General features: G+C 31.3%; 1 protein-coding gene across 1 annotated transcript in view; it reads left to right on the top strand.

The window, feature by feature from the left end:
* The first annotated feature begins 4,166 nt into the window (after positions 1-4,166).
* LOC123695851 (Down syndrome cell adhesion molecule-like protein Dscam2) overlaps positions 4,167-20,300 on the top strand; it is a 41,996-nt gene continuing 25,862 nt past the window's right edge. The window contains exons 1-14 of the mRNA XM_045641795.1: positions 4,167-4,333; positions 7,993-8,209; positions 12,147-12,292; positions 15,029-15,187; positions 15,515-15,643; positions 16,186-16,291; positions 16,814-17,012; positions 17,575-17,794; positions 18,121-18,268; positions 18,501-18,667; positions 18,880-18,970; positions 19,252-19,430; positions 19,655-19,800; positions 19,870-20,005. Coding sequence (XP_045497751.1) covers positions 4,300-4,333; positions 7,993-8,209; positions 12,147-12,292; positions 15,029-15,187; positions 15,515-15,643; positions 16,186-16,291; positions 16,814-17,012; positions 17,575-17,794; positions 18,121-18,268; positions 18,501-18,667; positions 18,880-18,970; positions 19,252-19,430; positions 19,655-19,800; positions 19,870-20,005 — 2,077 coding nt within the window. The 5' untranslated portion in view covers positions 4,167-4,299. The remainder of the gene's footprint in view (positions 4,334-7,992; positions 8,210-12,146; positions 12,293-15,028; positions 15,188-15,514; positions 15,644-16,185; positions 16,292-16,813; positions 17,013-17,574; positions 17,795-18,120; positions 18,269-18,500; positions 18,668-18,879; positions 18,971-19,251; positions 19,431-19,654; positions 19,801-19,869; positions 20,006-20,300) is intronic.

The following is a 20,300-nucleotide window of genomic DNA, read 5'->3' as shown; positions in this document are numbered from 1 at the left end:
TTGAAATAAACATGAGGTATTGTTTCAAAGTATACGATTTATGCCGCTCGTTGGAGCCTCCAGCTGCTCTCAAAGTCAAAAATAACGATATCGAAGTTTGGCGCGAAACTTATGCATAAAACCTGCACTTGGTGACAAAGACGATAAATAAACTTTAACAAACTTACAGTAAGAACGCTTTACTTGTTACATGTTTGAGATGTAGTTTGGTATGGGTCGTAAAACTCTCTGGGGTTAATAATTAAGTTGACGTAGTGCGTAACCAATAAAATATGCGATGTCGCATTTTGGGTATTGCCTAACATTTCGGTGAAGGTACTGGAATGAGGTGAATTGATTTAAATTAAATAAATCAAAAATAAATGATAGTAAACCTACAAAACATAATATTTTAACTCTATAAATTTTATATGTCATTAAATTAGAGAATTCTTGAAATTTAATAAAATATACATATCTACCTATCACCAATACTGAATTATGTACCAAACAATATTTTACGGAAAAATATACTCAATTCAAACATGCATTATTTTATGTGTACGAATTATTGACTAAGTAAATTTAAGTAAGTCAATTTTTAGTAATAAACATTCCTATAATAGAAAAGATATTTTCCCTAGTATTAAAATGAAAAGATGTTACTAGATAAATTCAGACTAAAAAGGCGCCCAATCTAATATGCAGCGGATCTCTCTCGCGTGCCAAGTTTAGTATTAGTACAATTTGCATTAGTCCCAGCTTTGTTTAACAATGAAATGATATCGTGACAAAATATTTGGCACCTCCTTGGTCTTATTCTTGTCTGGTGCTACAATTACTGGCTAAGATATGTGCACTTGAGCGCTTCTCTTTGTGCACGGGTTTAATTTAATCTAATTCACCTTCTGCACTGCTGGTGATTTTCTTAGGAAACAATGCATTTCTTAGAGCAGTTTGCGTGCTTTGTTTTTGTTTATTTTTCACATTTAAGATATTTTAAGTAGGTATATACGTTCTTGCGTGATAGTTTCAGCATTTGTTTGGATGAGTAGGCTTTAAAATATCGTTAAGGCGTAAATTAGGTTTAGCATCATATTCTAGTTTCTAACTGGCTCCATCAGGCTAAGTAGTTAAATGTCAAATAATGTGTTTTTATTTTAACTACGACCGTTAGCAATGTTGACCTACGAATTGTTAATACATATCTTTTGTAAAATAGTATTCAGACATATTATAATTTAAAAGAAAAATAAATTAAAGAAATAGCTTCTTCTTGTAACAGTATTAACTTACGTAATATTCAAGATTTAGAGATTGACATCAAGGTGAATGTAGATTCCCAATTTCCAATAGATGGAATAAGATCTTACAGATTTTATCTCGTCGGATGAAAGGTCTGAGTGATTGATTAGGTACAAAATTAAGACGAAAAAATCCTTATCCCCAGGCAAATTAGATTTATTGATATTTTTATAGAGCTTCTTTAAGCTTTAGTACTTCTTATTGAATGAAACCTATAGCACATAACGTATTCGAGAAGTATGATTGAAAACTTAAGACAGTATGTTATTAAAACGACACACATCTCTTTATTTTCGCCGATGGTTCTATTACTTATCTACTTTGAAAGCCGTCATATTAAATTGTTCCCATTTGATTGCTGTAATAATTCATTGTTGATTCCACGTTGTATTGAATCGAATTGGATATTAATTTCTATTGTACAGAATCATTAAAATGGAATGATATAATTTATTTATTATAATGTGCATTCAAATAATATATATGGTAATACTACCTACTTATTGTGTGCAGTTGACAATACTGGATAATTGGTTCATAGAAATTGTAAACAAAGCTTTGTATTCACGTTTTCGTTTCCCGGAAAATATAATTTAATTTATTCGTCGTAGACATGTCATAATATTTAATCGTTTTTTTATTATTGTAGTTTTATATGGTTGCATTTATTCTTTTTTACGATATTCTTATTACCAGGTTGAAGTTCAATTTTGTACAGCTTGGCACTGACACTTGACGATAAACCACAGCTCGGGCTAAATAAAAAGAGGCTTGAAGCATACTAATTTGGTCGGCGGAATATGTGTCAAGTGCCTTTCTTTAAAATTCTTATACAAAAAGGAACGCAATTTTTCTCTTTCTGACCGCTATTAATATTATTCATAAGCTATTAATAGTCTTTTCATTTTTTGGTGAATAATACCAAAGAATACGCCTTATATTTCATTATATATTATTACACAATATTTGCTTATATTTCAGTTAGGCTTATTATAGTGAAGAAGTGGCGGGAAAAGTCACAAATTTTACATGTATTAAACATCCTCAATGTATTAGGTACATAATATTTTGAACAAGGAAAGTATTGAATTGCTATTATTTCGTAGCTATAATTTCACGAACATAATTGTAGTGGCATAGGGCGAGCATATTTTGTACTTAAAAAAGGTGTACCTAAAAATATTTCCATGACTTCCAGTTGTCCAAAAGCCAGTCAAGTTTCTGGCAACATGCCAATTCCAAAATAATGTTTTTAGCCCGTGCCCGGTCTAATAATCGACGGCTATTTCATAAATTGTACCTACGTTCAACTAATTTTCATTTGCGATGGTAGCTGAAAATTGCTGAGAGCAGTAAGTAATAATGGTTATGCAAGTATCTGAATGCAACGTTCGTCGGCCATTTCGCAACGCAATTAAATGTTGCCATCTGAATGAAACTTTGAAATAAGCCGTGCTTCTATTCTTTCTCTGAAAATAGTCCTTTGTCTTCGCTGAAGGAAATAGATTTTATCGTCCTTGGAAACAATAGAATTTTAAGTCGTAATGGTGCAACTCTGAGGATTCCTTTTATAAATAAGAGCTCTTGATTTCATCCGTGATTGTAGTACTTAATATATTTCGATAAATAATGGACGTAATTTTTATTTTGTATTATACTACTGAACTATGATGATGATGATATGCTGCATGAATTGTAACTGCCGTCAATGTGCTTGTGTAAGCACTCCCATGCTTGATTGGTTCGCTGAAATGTGAAGAATATAGATTATTAAGCGATAGATTATCTATAAGGTTCTTTGAAATTCCCCAACTATATATTAATTATAAACAAAACGAGTTGTTGAAAATGATTAGAAGGAAATGTTGTTATTTTATACAATATCTTACCTTGCCTTATTTATCTATAAGTATTTCAGTTACAGTTTTTTTACTTTAATATTACCGTTTTAATTCAATGTGGAAGCTCGTAGTTTGATAAAAATATGTTATTCGGTAGTATAAGTACATACGATAAGGTCAAGGCGACTCTACACATTACCAGGTTAATAGCCCCTTGACGATTTGGTCCGGATAATCGTGTCCGGATGATCGTAGGGATAATCGTACACGGTAATGAAATAAATACGAATTGAAATGTAGGTTTCTTTATTAAATGTTTATTTAATGAATGCATGCTAAGCATCATTGACACTTTTGTTATATGAAAGAAAAGTGTATATAAGAATGTCGTTATCTGGAATATGTGTGTGTCAAGAAGAAAAATATTAATTATTTGTTTAGTTTATAATTTATCAAATGGCACAATTTTATTCGCAAATAAAATTAATGTTGTCATTATCATCAGTTTGCTGTTTCTTAGTGTGGGTCATTTAAAATTCAAAATTCAAGTCATTAGTTATTCCAAACGCAAATATTTTCTGCACAAAATATTCATAGATGTAAATAAATAAGAATATGAACTTTAATATCAAAATATAAAAATCTTGAGTAGTGCCTTTAGTATAGTATGACACCGTGTAAAATAAAAGATAAGAATACAAATTAATATTTACACTCTGCAATGTATGTTAATGGTCATACAAAAAATGACTAACAATATGCAAACTTTTCAAACAATGTTATAATATATGCTTAAAGTAATCGCCGTACTTAGACGAAATACTACGAAGGAGAGCTTTCACAACGGGCTGTATCACTTAACCTACTTTATGAAGAAAGCGTACGAATATATGTAATGAGGATATTATACTAGGACTTTTAGAACAGAGGGATTTAATTGAACCACCCATGTCACAGCATCCTTATCATTGCATGAGGGTTTACCGCCTATCCTTAGTAGTTAGTATGCTGTATGGCAGTCCGCGCGCGAATTCCGAACGAATAGGTCGTGTTCGGGACGAAGCAAAAACTTTTGCGATACGCTTTCGTCGTACAATGATCGAACTCAATGATTTTAGGACTGAACCGTGAATGACTATGAGGTGCATTAGTGAATATATCATGCGTGTGAAAAATGAGGATATGTGTGTGTGAATTCGAAATGATTGGTTAGTTGTTTACTTTTGTTTATTATTAATTTGTTGATGTTTATCCAAAAATTATAATGACTATAATATAGATTGCAATAATTCTGAAAATCGTTTTAGTACCTTATAGGATAAATTCGATCCCGAAAACTTGAATTTTACAATAATTTATCTGAAATTTATTATACAGTAGGTACATAAAATAGAATAATATGAAAGTAGATACATATCTACTTTTAAATCTATTGAGATGGAAAGTTTCAATATTGTAAAATTACCTATTGCATGTTTTGTCTATTCCATCATGAAATATTTCTGTAAAATATTTACGGGTCATAAATTTGTGATAATTTATTCTTCCTAAATTAAAATTAACATCACGTAATATATTTAAATTCATGCCTCGTTTGAAATAAGCGTTAGCCTTTTAGAGCTGAGTGCAATTTGGTATAAATTTAAAAAATGTCTACCTAGAATGAATTTTTTTCAACGGTCATGCTTCCGAGGCGAGTTAGTGGGACTAAATTACAGCGACAGTTCAGTTTGATAAATGTTCTGAAGCTGTACCGGTATTTTTAAATAAGGTTATTTACGTTGTTTGTATAGGGATTTTTAATTAAATCGTCTTTATGTAGGCATTATTAATGGGTACCATTTTGAGGCTGTGGGGGTTTTAAAAATATGGAAGAAATATTTAATAGGTTTATATGTTTGGTAGCTTTACAATAAATAAAAAAATCGGCAGATACCTACCTACGTTAGCAAATTTCATTATTATTTATATGAAGCTTTTTTAGCGATATGAAATTTATATTAGTATAAACTACAAATTATTTGTAAATAATATAGAAGATGACAATACTCAATAAAATTAAAAAATACCATAGTATATTAAATATAGGTAGGTAAACAAAATTTCCCAGGGCCAAAAGTTGTAGGTATTATAACTTTTATTTATTAAGGGCTGATTTTTCAATCCTTGGTTAAAAATTATTTATCGAATAACGTATTAAACTACCATTTCAAAAATGTATTCTAATTGTCCGTATATGACAGTTTACAGGTGACATTTTAAAACGTTCATATAATTTATTGGACGGATAAATTTTAACCAAGGATTGTAAAATCGCCCCTATAAAATCTGTCAAAATACCAGCACTTTTATTGAGTAGGTACCTTATACAATTATGTATTACCCAGGTACTATTTGGCTGAAGTAGATATAATATAATAAGTAAACCGACTGATCATAAGTTCAGAACAATGCTTTTATAAGCATATAAACTTTACCAAAAGTTTGTACAAACTAAAAGCACAAATCCTTTTAGAATATGTTCAACTAAGTGGAGTATACCTAATGTGATTGATCGATAAGGAGTAGTCCCAAAGGGATAGAAGAGTAGGGAAACTTAATTTAAACAAATAAATAAATATTTCAGGACAATTTTCACACACGGCACGCTCTGGTCTCATACTAAGCTTTCGCTTGTGATATGGAAACCAGATGGCTGGTAACATAAATACATATATATAATTTTAAATAAATACTTAAATAGATAATTAACACCCAGACACAGAGCAAACAATAGATGTTTGTTTGTTCATAATACAAATATTTGTCCTGGTTGGGAATAAAACCCACGACCACCGGCTTGGAAGGCAGGGTCACCAAACAAGCCAACCCGTCAGTCTGAATCTGAAACAAGTGGAAGTAAATAAAAGTAAATTTAATAGATACATCAAGTTACACAGCACTTATAAGTTTCTTGTAGACATTATTCGTGTTTAACATTTTTATTGAGATATCAAGTCTGTATTTTTCACAATATAGGTAGGTATTGTTAGAAATGTTTGATAATTTCAAATTTAAATATTGTTTAAATAAATGGAATATGGATACAATACATTTGGAAATTACATATTATTCAATTGAATTTCGAATAGTCTCCATTATACTTATACATACCTCGGAAACTAATATTACATTTATTCTTTTATTCTAAAAATATGTCAAATCATATGTTATGATAAATCATGCAATTTGTAGATAGGTATTTTTTACAATATAAACAATAAACATATCGTGTTATATAGTTAGGCTATAAATGGTTGAAAGTATTTAATTGCTAATTGAAAATAATTTATTTGATATTACCACAGAGATATAATTACTCAATCCGAAAACACAATAAAATAAGGACAATTAATATTCAGAAAAATTCGTAAAAGCAAAATTAAGTACTTACACCTTCGATAGTTGATGATAAATTTACTTATATATTTATTCTTGACGAATAAACGTACATATTTACATTTAGAAGACAAAACGAAGCAGCGTAATTCACTAATACTATTTAGGAAGGCTTTGAAGTGTTTTGTTTTGTAACTAACGTTAACTATGTATGTACCTTCGCATTACTTTTTCAATAATTATAACATTAATTTTATATTATTATTTAATATTTAAACACAACAAAGAAACAACTCAACAGTTAGATAGGTACCTTAGCATTTCTGTTCATTTTTATTTATAGAGAAAATAATTCTATTTCAAACTTTCTTTAGAATGCAATATTCAAAACAAATGATAGTGACGTTACCTTGTTGTAGTTATTTATCCACCAAAAAAGTTTTTTAGTCGAAAAAACATGTATGTACGGACAGATTCCAGAACTAAAAAATATCATTAATAATAAATAATATTAAAAACGTCTCTCTAAATATTATTACACAATATTTACCAACGTACCTAGCACTGCATACACAACAATTACATTCGAAGTAGAAACATTATTTAATTGATATAACTATTTAATCTAATAAAAATATAACCTATATTATTTAAGCATAAAATAAATTATGTTTTGAATTATTTGAATATCCATTGTATTATTTTTATAACCAGATTCTTAGGACACAGATAATATCTAGCAATAAGTTAAAAAAAATGAGCACAGACTAATAATGCCGTTTGCAAAAAAATATATCACACATGAAACGTTCAAAAACGAAACATTGTTGATTTAATATTATGTTTTAGCATTTTTTTGAAATTATTACTGTAATTAAATTTTCAATAGTTTTATATTCGTTTCCTCGTATTATTATCATGATATTTTATTATCTGTGTTCAAGGCCTTGTTGATTAACTTGATGATGGCTGGAAAGAATTTGGCGGGAAAGATTTATTTTTTAATGAACAATTTTTTACTTTTACCATCTTTTAGAATACGTCGCGGTCGTCGCGTTATTATTTTTTAACCAAAATATAAATAATTGCAGGTAGATACTATATAATATAGGTATTTAGTATATAAATAATAACATACCTACCTACCTATTAGTTTATAATATAAGCTTAACCAAAATACTGTAAGTCGGTAATAATACGAATCAGAAGTTTTTGTGTTGTTATTTTAAATACCGAAATTTTTATTTATTTATTTAAAATCTTTATTGCATACACAAACATAAATACAAATTTCACACACACAGACAGGACATTTTATGCAACGGGCGGCTTTATTGCTTCAAGCAATTTCTTTCAAGCATTTTTAGTGTTTTTAAGTTTAGATAATGCATTTTTCTTCAGTAGTAAATAATATTCATATTTCTCCAATAATAGTTTCATAACCTATAAATTTTTTTGCCAAATCATTAACACGAACATATTGTTACAGGGCAAATACAATGGGCATTAGTGGTTATATTAGCGATTGGTCGAGCCGCGAGTACGGGAGACAAGCGACCACATTTCACCACAGAGCCTCCTCCGAGGGTTCTATGGCCCGCTACGAGAGGCGCGTATGCGGTGTGCCGGGCTAGTGGTCATCCAGCGCCTGACGTTCATTGGGTCACTTCGGAGGGACAAGTTATTACCACTATCCCTGGGTTACGGTATGTATAATTAAGATGAAGTTTAGATATGCGTCATTGGTTAATATGGTGATTAGATAGATGGTCTTATAGGTGTGTGTGTATCAGTTTTATTTTATACTTAAGTATATGAGAAAATTAGGAAAGCAGAAAAATAACAATATTATACTATGAAATATATTAAATTAATATATTTCATAGTATAATATTCACTATTAATAAACAAGGTGTAGGTAGGCGAATACCGTAGCTTTTCCGTGTCATAATTTAAAGACTGATTCGTGATTTAACGTACTTTTTTCCTGTTGCTAAGTGTGGTGAGGTTAGTACATAAAAAATTTAATATGTTCTTGCATCTATACAACAAAATGAAAAAAAGGACTAATATTTAATTGTAAAACAAAATTATACACTTCAATTATCTATCGATTAAATATAAAAAAAGACCTTAAAATATGTTGTATTTAAGGGTTTTTTATTTACATATTTAAAATATCCTTCATTAAACGCACTTAGTACTAGTTAAGGCATAATATGGGCTTAGTAATAAATATGTACCTACATATATTATATTATTATAAATCATATTCTCATTATCTTTTAAAATACTTTATTTTAAACACTGAAAAAATACTATTAAATAATATAAATGGCGGAAAAGAGACATGTATAAAGGGGTTTCAAAAACTTTAGGATAGTTTTTAAAACTCGCTTCCGTCAATGTCGCTACTCAATTAGATTTTAGAGCTTTCGTAGTTCAGTGGAGTTAGTTAATGCTTCAGGAAAACCTTTTCAAAATCAACTTACATTTAAGTAAAATGGAGGATTTCCATCTTGTAGTTTATAAGGAAATAATGAAATTTTATTTTACTATACTGTAACAAAAAGTTAATTATGGTCATGAATTTTAAGGGTAATCTCTAAGAATTATTTAAAATCATTTCACACTTTTCATTGCGAATTTGTAGAGGCCTTTAACCTTTGAACATTCATAGGCGGGGTGATCGTTTACCTTCGAGCAAACAACCAGCTCGGATGCCCAAAATGTGTTCATAATTAATGGTATTGATATCATAAATTACAACTCAAACAATTCATCATAACAAATTCATTCAACACCGACAAACTAGATGAAGCCCTCACCCAAAGTTCACGTTAAACACACCGAGCAAACCGCAAATGATATGTCATAACTAATTCGGCTATCCTCACAGGCTATCCTCATAGATACTCGTAGTTAATAAATTGGGCTGCTTCCAATTTCCAATCGAGGTTAGAAGGAAGTTAGGAGACGTGTCCGAGCGAGTTGAAAACTTTCTCGATATACATATGAAGTGAGTTCAATTACCGGCTTTACGTTTGCTCGCCTTCATCAAGCTGTTACGTTACACCTTACTTTAAGTCCAATTATTTTCCACATGTTCGATACTCACTGAGAAAGGAAAAATTTCTTTCTTAAATGTAATAATTTCAAACTAGGAGGTTTAATAATTGAATTTCGCTTTGATAAGATAGAAGACTAATTACTGATACTCACAAAATATTTTATCTGTAACCCGTAACTACAGAAGATTCATGTAGTTTAATTTAAATTTTATGATTTGGTGCTGATCTTCAGATATGCTACAAGTTTACGTAGTATACGTTCAGGTAAATACGACGCATGCTACAATAATATGTTTATTATTTAATGTACTTGTGTTGCTGGAATTTCGCTATAAACATACTAAATTGAGGTCCCAATTTGTAGAACTAATTTCGCATTCAATTGGCGTCGGCCGCCTGTTGGACCGAAATGTACCAATATCGTCTTAATAAAAAGGTGGTAATAAATTAGGTCAAAACTTATACGAATATATTTGAAGTTAGGTAACATTACGACATTCTGTACGTGACTAACTTTCCACTCTTGTTTGGAAAGCACAATATTCAATGAATCCGTCGACATTGCCGATTCAAAATAATTTGCTTGACTGGGTTATTGCTGAACTTGTAACTTTATTGCGTTGTTAGTGACTATTGTAAGTATTGCTATTGGAACGAAATGTTTCATTTAGAATGCCCAAGAAAATCTTTTCAATATATTGATTATTGTACGGTTTAGAAGACAGTTTGACAAACTGAAATGTGTGTTAATACAATGACGGTGCAAAGTGTGAAGAAAACGATTATGGTGACATTTGACTTATGGAACGAGTGGCGATGAGAAAGAAAAATTGGAAAAATACGTGCTGATAATAATATATTTTCTATGACCTAAGTAAGACCTATTCTTAAGTTAAATGTATTTTCAACTATAGTTTTTCGATTATTTGAAAAATTCTAAATATTCCATCCATACTAATATTATAAATGCGAAAGTAACTCTGTCTGTCTGTCTGTCTGTTACTCAATCACGCCTTAACTACTGAACCAATTTGCATGAAATTTGGTATAGAGATATTTTGATACCCAAGAAAGGACATAGGATATGTTTTATCCCGGAAATCCCACGGGAACAGGAACTATGCGAGTATGCGGGTTTTTCTTTGACTGCGCGGGTGATGCCGCGGGTGGAAAGCTAGTATTTTCATAAATATAATGTAATGTAGAATGTCTAAAACATTAGCACATAATGCATCAACACAACATCAACATATTCACGTGACATAAAAACTAAAAAGAAACTTCTTCTTTATTTATCCCACAAATACAACGAACAACAACTGCATCAAGTTCAATTGAATTTAATTTCAAAATCAATTTGAAAATAAAATCTAACACATGGCGCACTCCGGTTGTAACTAACTTGAGAATTCGAGATACTGGGTATGAAATAGCCGAACGCAAACATAGCGCTAGATATACCCTATAGAATGGAAATAAAGTTCATAGTTGACTGCAAAAGTTCAGAGGTAAAGTTACTCAATTCGGCTCAGTCCTAGTAATGTTGACTTTTGCTAAGGTAAGCGAAAGTTGGACACTTCGGGGGAACTCACTTAAAATTGACTTAATTAAGAACATCGTGACTAATGATCCTTGAATTTTGGATAAGATTACATATTGCTAAATTCGCATTTTTCCATCGATTACTAATTGATTTTATTTGAACGATTTATATCAGTCAAATTTTTATTTTAATGAGATGAAGATGTAATACCATTGCGTAACGATAATGTACATAAATAGATAAAAAGATAGGTACCTAAAACGTAGCTTGTTAGCAAAATAAGTAGTAAATTTTATGGTTAACATAGGTATCATAACTTGTAAAAAGTTTGAAATATTTTTAAAATGTAATAAACATCCTACGCGTGCCAGTGAGCAACACACGCAAAAAGTGTAAAATATTGAATTTAAAAATAAAATCGCTTTTCGTGTTTGATGAAATATTATCTAGATTCTAGTACATACAGTACATACTTTTAATAAAAAGTTGTTTTCCAAGCCATAAAATGAGAGCCGTTCGTAAATGCTAGAAGTACCATTAACAATGAAACTTTTCTAAGTTTGATAATGTACTGATCTTCGTTGGCTCTTAATTGTAAAACTTAGGTCGTAATGGACTTAAAAGCCATTGTTATTCTTGTATCGGCTGAATAACGGAAACTTGGGAAGTATTGATGGTTATTGTTGAACATAAAACAAATATTTTGCAGCTACAACTTTATAGCATAAACTCCAGGGCTATCTTGTTATGAATTATTAATTAGGACGCTCTGTTTTACGGTTATAATAATTAACTGTCCCATTTTTGTTTTAACGTTGAATTTACCTGAGCTACTAATAGTATCTCTGTATAAACCTCAATTATCAAGAAATATTGTTCTGGAATGGAAAAATTTAGGATTACGTTAGTATTCTTATATTATATCCTTTTTACTAATCACATTATTGATAGGTACTATATTTAAACATTGAACCTAATTTCCTTATTTAACCATTATCCTTGTTTAAAAGATAAAACATATTGTCATAGGCATGTGCTAAGCGACGGGCGGCTGGTGGTAGGAGCTCGCAGGTCGATGGTTGATGCTGGTGGGGGTGGCAACAGTGCTGTGTTGAGATGTAGAGCTTCCAATAGAGCTGGAGTCACTTTATCACGACCGATGCTGTTGCAACCAGGTAATTGTTTATACTATACATAAAGCTTATGAGTTTGTTCTGAGCCATCTAATCGCCGGAAGTTTGTACCAGAAGTATGGCAGGTTCGAATAGAAAAAGAAATATTAAAGCAATGAATAATAGTGAATAATATTACAAAAACGTGACAAAATATTCCTTTTAGAAGAACATGAAATTGCGTGGGTTAACTAGTTAAAATAAATGTTAAGTATGATGGAGGAAATGTGCTAATTTGTATCAAGTCCCACGGCCTGACTTAAATGAAGAGAGCTTATAGCAATTATTTTGAGGGAAAAAGGCACATTTAAATATTTTTTCTTTGGTAAGAGGAAAATGAATATTTTTATATACCTCTGAATCGAATTTTGCTATTTTGTAGAGTGATTTGACGAGTATACTTATTCTAAAAAATGGGAATTGACAAAAACGCTATAGTTCACTGCTTTATCATCGAGCTCAACATTTTTGTTTGTTATACAATACGGCAATTATTTCGATAATGATTAAATTGCATTCATGTATGTATTCATGAAATTTGAGTGATCGTTTTATGAGCACAATTGAGTGGACACAATGTTTTTAAATTTCAGTTTTTTAATTATTGTTCACACGATGTAATTGGATACTAGGTAACGAAAAAATTGGTAATCCAATTATCTGACTTGAGCTTCGTAAATACAAATGGTAGGTTGTTCGTTAATTTGGTATGTTTTTTCGACAAATAAAAATGAGTCGGTAAAACAAAAACATAAATGGCTTACGAGAATATTGGATAATGTATGCTCCGCGTGCTTGAAACCTAATAATATTATTCACTGCAAACAACGGAGTCTTGTAATAAGCAAATGTACGAGAAGGGCAAAACAAATTACAACTTTGAGTCGAGTTTGACCAATTAAATTTCAGTTACATTCCGAGGAAATATGGAATAAAATGAAAACAGCCCACGGCCGCTCGAGTTTTTTCACGAGAGAAACTTTTAATTAAGGGATTAAAAATGACATAATATGAAGTTTGAAACAAGTCCTTTGTTTGAGCGTTCGAAGGAAATTTTTTAAATAGCAGTACAGTAACGTTCGCAGTGCGCTTTCACCCAGTTTTCATAATATTACACTCGTTTTAAGTTTACAATGCGTGAAACGTTCTTATTTTTTCTTAAAGGTTTTAGAATACTCCTCGATTATAATGAAACTTCTCTTGTCGTGTTACAAATTAATTTTATGATCATGGGTAACTGTTACAGCGGAGTTTTCAATTTATGAAAAATGTTTGATACATAACATCGAAAATGGAAATTAATTATATTTAAACTAGATTTTGTTTTAGCTGCGGGCAAATTAAGATCAAAATAATACTAAAATGGTATAGCTAATTTATTTCATATTTTCGCTCCAATTACTTTTTTTATTGAGGATCTCAGAATCTTTAATTAAAAAATTCGAATAGTGTCATTAAAAAGATTCCATAAATTTTCAATGAAAATTGCGTTAACATTTTTTGAGTGTTGTCGTATTGATTTATGGACTTTGATGTTCTAAATAATATGTTATTATGAAATTTAACATATGACTCTTTTAACCATTCTTATTAAAATATGTACAAGAAGAAAAAATATAATATTCTTAAAACAAAACCTTAATTTAATTTTGCGACAAACATCGTTGGGTAATTTAAACTTAGATTAAAAATATCTGAAAAGATTGGTATATAAATAACCGACAGTTTCAAAGCCAAAGCAACTTTAACGTAGAGATTTAAGCTACCATATTTTAATATTTTCTTCGACAATATACTTTACTACAAAGGCGAAATTGAAAGGCAACAAATGGGAGCTAGAAGCTTATTCTTATTCAAATGACTTTCAAAGAAAGTATTCGACACTTTGGTATTGTGATACTTGTTCTGTAATAGCAACCTATATTATGCTATAATATGCTTTTATATAAGTATAGATATCAATCTACACCTTGCAAATGTTTATTGTTAAGCAATTGCAACGGATAAATACTGAAAAAAATACCACATTTAATTCAAAGGCATATGAATATATTGGAATAAAAATTAATTGATGCCATAATCTCGGTAAACAAGTATTTTCAATTGTCGACGACGATAATGAGGCTTCACAGACAAAACAATGTCTATTGCAGTTCGAATCGATTTATTATTATTGTGTGCTTAAATTAAAACTGTACAGGAATAAAAACCGAAATAATATTGCGTTCCATTCAACACTGAATTTATTATTGAATGCTCCCATTGTTATGTTGTTTGTATTAAAAATAAAGCTTTTGTTTTTAAAGCCTTGTTAATATTATTTATTCGAGGGCTTACGTGAGGATAATTTGAATATAATTTTATTACGAGATTCAGTGGACTGAAACTATACGAAAGCAAAATTAATCGTCGTAAATTATAATTTTGTATAGTAGAATTTAACTGCTATAAAAATTAAAAAAAAAAAAACATTTATTTCATACAACAATAACTAAATATTCTACATGACTCGCTGTTTGTCCGTATATACATACTTTTTACATCTTACATCTTTAAAACAACACAACGGATTTTGATCCGGATTTTCAATAGATAAAGTGGCTCTTGAGGTCTGAGGATTGTTTTAGTACCTATATACCTAATTGGTTAAATTTGAAATTTATTAATACAGCTAGACCACTATAAAGTTCACACACCTTAATTCAAAATTTTTTACATAGATCTTTCTTTATCGTATAGTGGAAGACAATGTCCTGTCGCATTCGGTTCGTCAGCTGATTCCTGCTAAAATAGGAGGTTCCGTGCTATTGCGTTGTGAGCTATCGCTACAGATAGGCTTTGCTGATGTGAAGTGGCTGCAAGACGGGTTGCCCCTAGCAACGGGATATATGGGAACGGGTAAATATTTATATACGAATTGTTATTGTATATACATGTTATTTGTCAGAAGTCTGTTAATGTGTACCTACTCTACTTTATCCTTATAGTTTTTCTAGTACGAAGAAATGTCGTGATGAATCGTATTACAAAATGTAGAAGATGAAAACATTTTTTTTAATTCTGTTTATGTTTGATTGAATATTGAACCTGTTAAAGAAATTTATTATCACGTTTGACTGTCAATAAAAAAATGTTCCCTCTACATTTTTGTTAGGTTAATAATTAATTATGCATCTAGTTTTAGACACACTTTTAAATATCTCCATCAATTTAAAATTCCTATAGATACGCGATGGATATCAGGCGCAGGAGGATTGTTGCTCGGTTCAGATTTAACACAGGCTGATATTGAAGCCGATTATTCCTGTATAGCTGTTGATACGCCCAGTCCTACGATCAAATTAACTACAGACGGTAAGAACAAATATTTTTATCTATATTTATCTCGTTGATTTTCTTTTCCGAGAATATGGTTTGGATTAATGATGTTTGGAGTCAAATTAATAAACTCATCAAGCTTTCTCCAGTATTTGGGAAGAGTATCTTACAAAACTATAGATAAATTGTTATTCTATGTAATGTGTTATATACAAAAATACAATAATTACATACAAAAACAAAAATATTAATAGAAAGCAAACATTTCAAAAATTACTCATAATTTTGTTAATATTTGGTAAAGTTTCATATTGATTAATAATTTGCTTTTATCTAGTAACTATGTATAAGAATAATAAACAATGATTTTAATAATGTGATGTGTACATACGAGTAACATAAACAATAATGTTCTCGTTATTTGTTTGCGCAATTTATAATATCATGAACAAGTTTAGGTTCAGGCGGGAGTAATAAATAGATTTTACCTACGAATAATCAAAATTTTTTTTTCTAATAGTAATAATTGATCATAACTTTTAATAAAGATATTTTTATTTCCTAACGATGTTGTGTAGAAAGCAGTTGGCTAGAAAGTGTCGAAGTAAATTCGATTGAAGCTCGCGCCGGTGACACGGTAATCCTGCCTTGCATTCTACGACATAGCAACAGGCATACTATCACGTGAGTATTCTTAGGTTATATGGATAACATTCTGATTTATTAACTTAATGTTACTTAGTTTTTGTGTAAACGAAAGTAAAGAATCAAGTATAAAGATTAAATTCATATATTTTATACTTAAGGTGTCATCATCATCATCATCATTATCAGCCTACATTTGTCCACTGCTGGACATAGGCCTCAGTCATGGCACGCCACTGAGCCCGGTCATTCGCTCGTTAAATATTTACAGTCTATAATTTCATTTACTTGTTTCTTTACTTTGACGTCATCTTGTAGGTCCCTTTTAATTAGGAGAACGTATGAAAATCTTTTTGTGGATTTTCTTTTACCATATAAATACGATACACGTAGCAAATCAAAGTCAATATATTTTGTGTAAATGTATTTTGGCATCATCAACGTATTTTAGTACATCATCACTAGCAAACACTTTTCCTCTTTACCAAAAAACGAAACATCGCTCCCCACATATCGATTAGCACTATTCGAACAAGCCGCTCACCCCGCTCTGTCACTTAGCTGGCAGCGACAAGACGCGAGCGGTGTGTGGGCCGCCGCGGGCGAGGGGTCCGTACGGCGCGGGGCGTTAGTGCTAGCGGCTGTGAGAGCGCACCACGCTACGCGGTACGCGTGTGCTGCGGGGGATAACTCGCCGCGCGTGATCGTGCGGCTGATCGTGTATGAACCGCTCACTGTTACTGTCAACCCTAATCCATTGGTGAGTGTTGGTCAAATATGTTGGTAAGTAAAGTTGGTTTGCAGGGAGATGATAGATGTAGGCGGGCTTTGTGTATGGGAGCGTGGTCAGGATTATGAGTAGTTACTAGTAATGTATGTATCGGAGTGTTAGTACTAGCGGCTGTGAGAGCGCATCACGCTACGCGGTACGCGTGTGTACGCCGCGCGTGATAGTACGACTGATCGTGTATGAACCACTCGCTGTTACTGTCAACCCTAATCCCTTGGTAAGTGTGTGTGTTGGTGGATTGCCTGGATGTCTAGATAAGTATCGGTGTGTTAGCAAATAATAGAATAATTAGAATGTTTTTTAAAACATTCTAATCCTTGTTTTAACAAGGCAGGTTCTACTGCAAATGCAACCTCATTGATAGTGAATCTGATGATCTTCTCCAGATTTTCTCTATAAATCTGACAATATGTATACGATGAATTAAATAACAATTGAAAAACTCATAGCAGATCGTTTAAAACTAAATCGAATACTATTTCATATAGTTTCACTCAAAGAAAAGTCCTATTAAGACTAGCCTAATTTCCAGATGCTAGGCACAGGTGGATCTGGTAGCTTCAACTGCTCGGTATCAGGGGGTAGAGGTGGTGGGGTCACCATCAGTTGGCAGCATGAAGGCAGACCTCTCCACTCTCCTCAGAACAAACTGACATTAGGACCAGTTCGATCACATCATGCTGGGTTGTATCAATGTACGGCGTATGATCACTCGGACTCTGCGGTCTCTGGGGCGGAACTGGTCATCGCGGGTAATATTCTTTGTTGAAAATATTTTCTTGTAAATCGTTGATGTTTTTGGTGTTCTTGTGTGGTTTTAAAATCATCAATTATGACTTTGTTTAATAAATTACTTTTTTTGGTAACAAACTTTAAATTTCTTATTCATTCGTCAATATGTGATTTTACATTTTTTCTTCAATTTAGAAGTCAAGATATTAAAAATGTTGCTGTTCAGAACTGTAAACTTTAACGCTATCGTTCATCTTTATTTTTTCATTGGAAATAACTTTAAATGGCTTATCATGATAATTGATAATACTTTATTAGATAGATTGAATGTATTAGTACGTTTTAGACAGACCTCCAAGACTGATAACAACATTCAGTGAGGCCATAACCCGAGTTGGACAGAGTATTGCGTTAAGATGTGCAGCTACTGGGATTCCTTCGCCGAGAATATTTTGGACGTTGGACGATAGACCTCTTCCTTCTGCACCTGAAAAGTAAGTTCTTCATGCTATAATCACTTAATTGTTTTTAGGTAAATTTTCAGATCATTTTCAGTATTTTTATTTAAAAAAATTTAGGGCCTATGTTACCATTTCATGAAAAAGTTCCTGATAGACTATTTAACAATTTTTGACAAATGTGTGTGGTAGTAGAGAATTTTACCTTTTAATTTATTACATCAAATAGTTAAATGGCCCAAGTCGTTGAAAAACATATTAATTTTAGGTACACAATAAATACAAGAGCAGAATCACTACCAGGTAGTGAGGAAGGCAATATAATATCTACGTTAAGTATAACTATTCGAAGTGCTGATGAAGGTGGAAGATATGGATGTAATGCTACTAACTCTGGTGGTTCTCAGGCGCATTATGCAAGGCTTAATGTTTTTGGTAATATTTTAGCATATATAGTAGTAGGATATGGTTTATAATTAAAAGATCGCGTTATAACTGGTACTAAAAACTTTAGCATTAAAACATTTGATGATAGAAAAATTGAGAAAGTAAAGTATATTACATAGTTGTAATCGTTGCATCGATTAGTGATAAATTTGAATAGTTAAATGAAATGGTCAGTTTTATTCATGCTGAGAAATTTCTAGGTCCGCCGAATATAAGATATCTACCACCGATGCATGTGAAAGTCGAAGCTGATGTGACATTATATTGCCCATATTCTGGATATCCAATTAAGTAAGTTTTAGTGTATATCCTTTACTTACATGTTAAATTCACGATTTAAATTAATATTGATACTTGATTAATGGAAGGTTATAAATGTACAAAAATGTTAAATTTTTGAACAGGTTAGTAAAGTGAAAGAAATTTTGTAAAAAGAAAGATAAAATTATGAATAAGCGTTAAGATTCATTCAATTATAAATAAATTCATAAAGTCCAATTTAGTATTTACGTTCATGACATCTATAATACGTATGAAATGACCACAGTATGCTAAGAAAAGCTTAATTTAAGGGAAGTCATTTGGAGAAGAGAAGATGGTTCTATCGTTGAATCTCCAATAGACACTAGTGACGAAAGGGGAATTCTAAGATTGCCCTCAGTGAGAGGGTCTGCTAGCGGCAGTTATACTTGTGAAGTGAGGGCTGAAAGCGGGGAACTAGCTAGACGAACTGTACGCATTGAAGTGCATAGTAAGTATTTAATTTAATTTGATGAAAAAGAACCTTTGATAATTCATATAAAGTAAAGAAATAGCCTTTTAAGTCATTGAAATTGAAATTGAGATGAAAACACCTTTAAACTTTATGGACAGTTGAAAAATGATTTCTACGAAATTTGTTTCATACGACGATTGTAATTAATGTCTATTTAAGCATAAATGTTGGGTATCATTATTATTACATTTGTCCTACAGAACCTCCGAAAATAGTTCCATTTCAATTCCCCGAAGAATTAGAAGTGGGAGGTAGCACGCAAGCTACATGTAGTTTAGTATCTGGGGATAAACCCATACAGTTTTCTTGGCACAAAGATAACTTACCCATCCCATCGGTATTAAAAGTAAGTATTACTATAAAGACTGAAGATATATTTCTTGGTACATTTTGAGATAAAAGTTATATTTCTCAGGTTGAACAAAAGAATATGGACTTTTTCACAATATTAGTGATACAAGATTTGAATTCTATGCATAGTGGAGAATATTCTTGTCGAGCGACAAATGACTTTGGGACAGTTAGTCATACTGCTTCGTTAATTGTTAAAGGTAGGTGCCTGATATGTGAATAATTATTTCTATGAAATTATTTTCTTAAATAAAGATGGGCTTTACCTTATATTAATCTGTCTGTATATGTATGTGAAAATCATGAAACCGCTTCAGCCGTTTGGGATTTCCATGTATCAAACAGCCAAACACATAGTGCCTTGCCTAATAAAAATTAAAAGAAACAGTTATGCATTTCAAATAATCATCATAGTATAATTTCTTAAATTATACAAAATGGTCATATACAAATTCATTTAAATGAAGAGTAAGATGATAAACGAAACAGTCTCTT

This window comes from Colias croceus, chromosome 11 (assembly GCF_905220415.1).
Source record: "Colias croceus chromosome 11, ilColCroc2.1".
Taxonomy (NCBI): domain Eukaryota; kingdom Metazoa; phylum Arthropoda; class Insecta; order Lepidoptera; family Pieridae; genus Colias; species Colias croceus.
The sequence above is the reverse complement of the archived record's forward strand: the minus strand, read 5'-3'. Positions and strand labels throughout refer to the sequence as shown.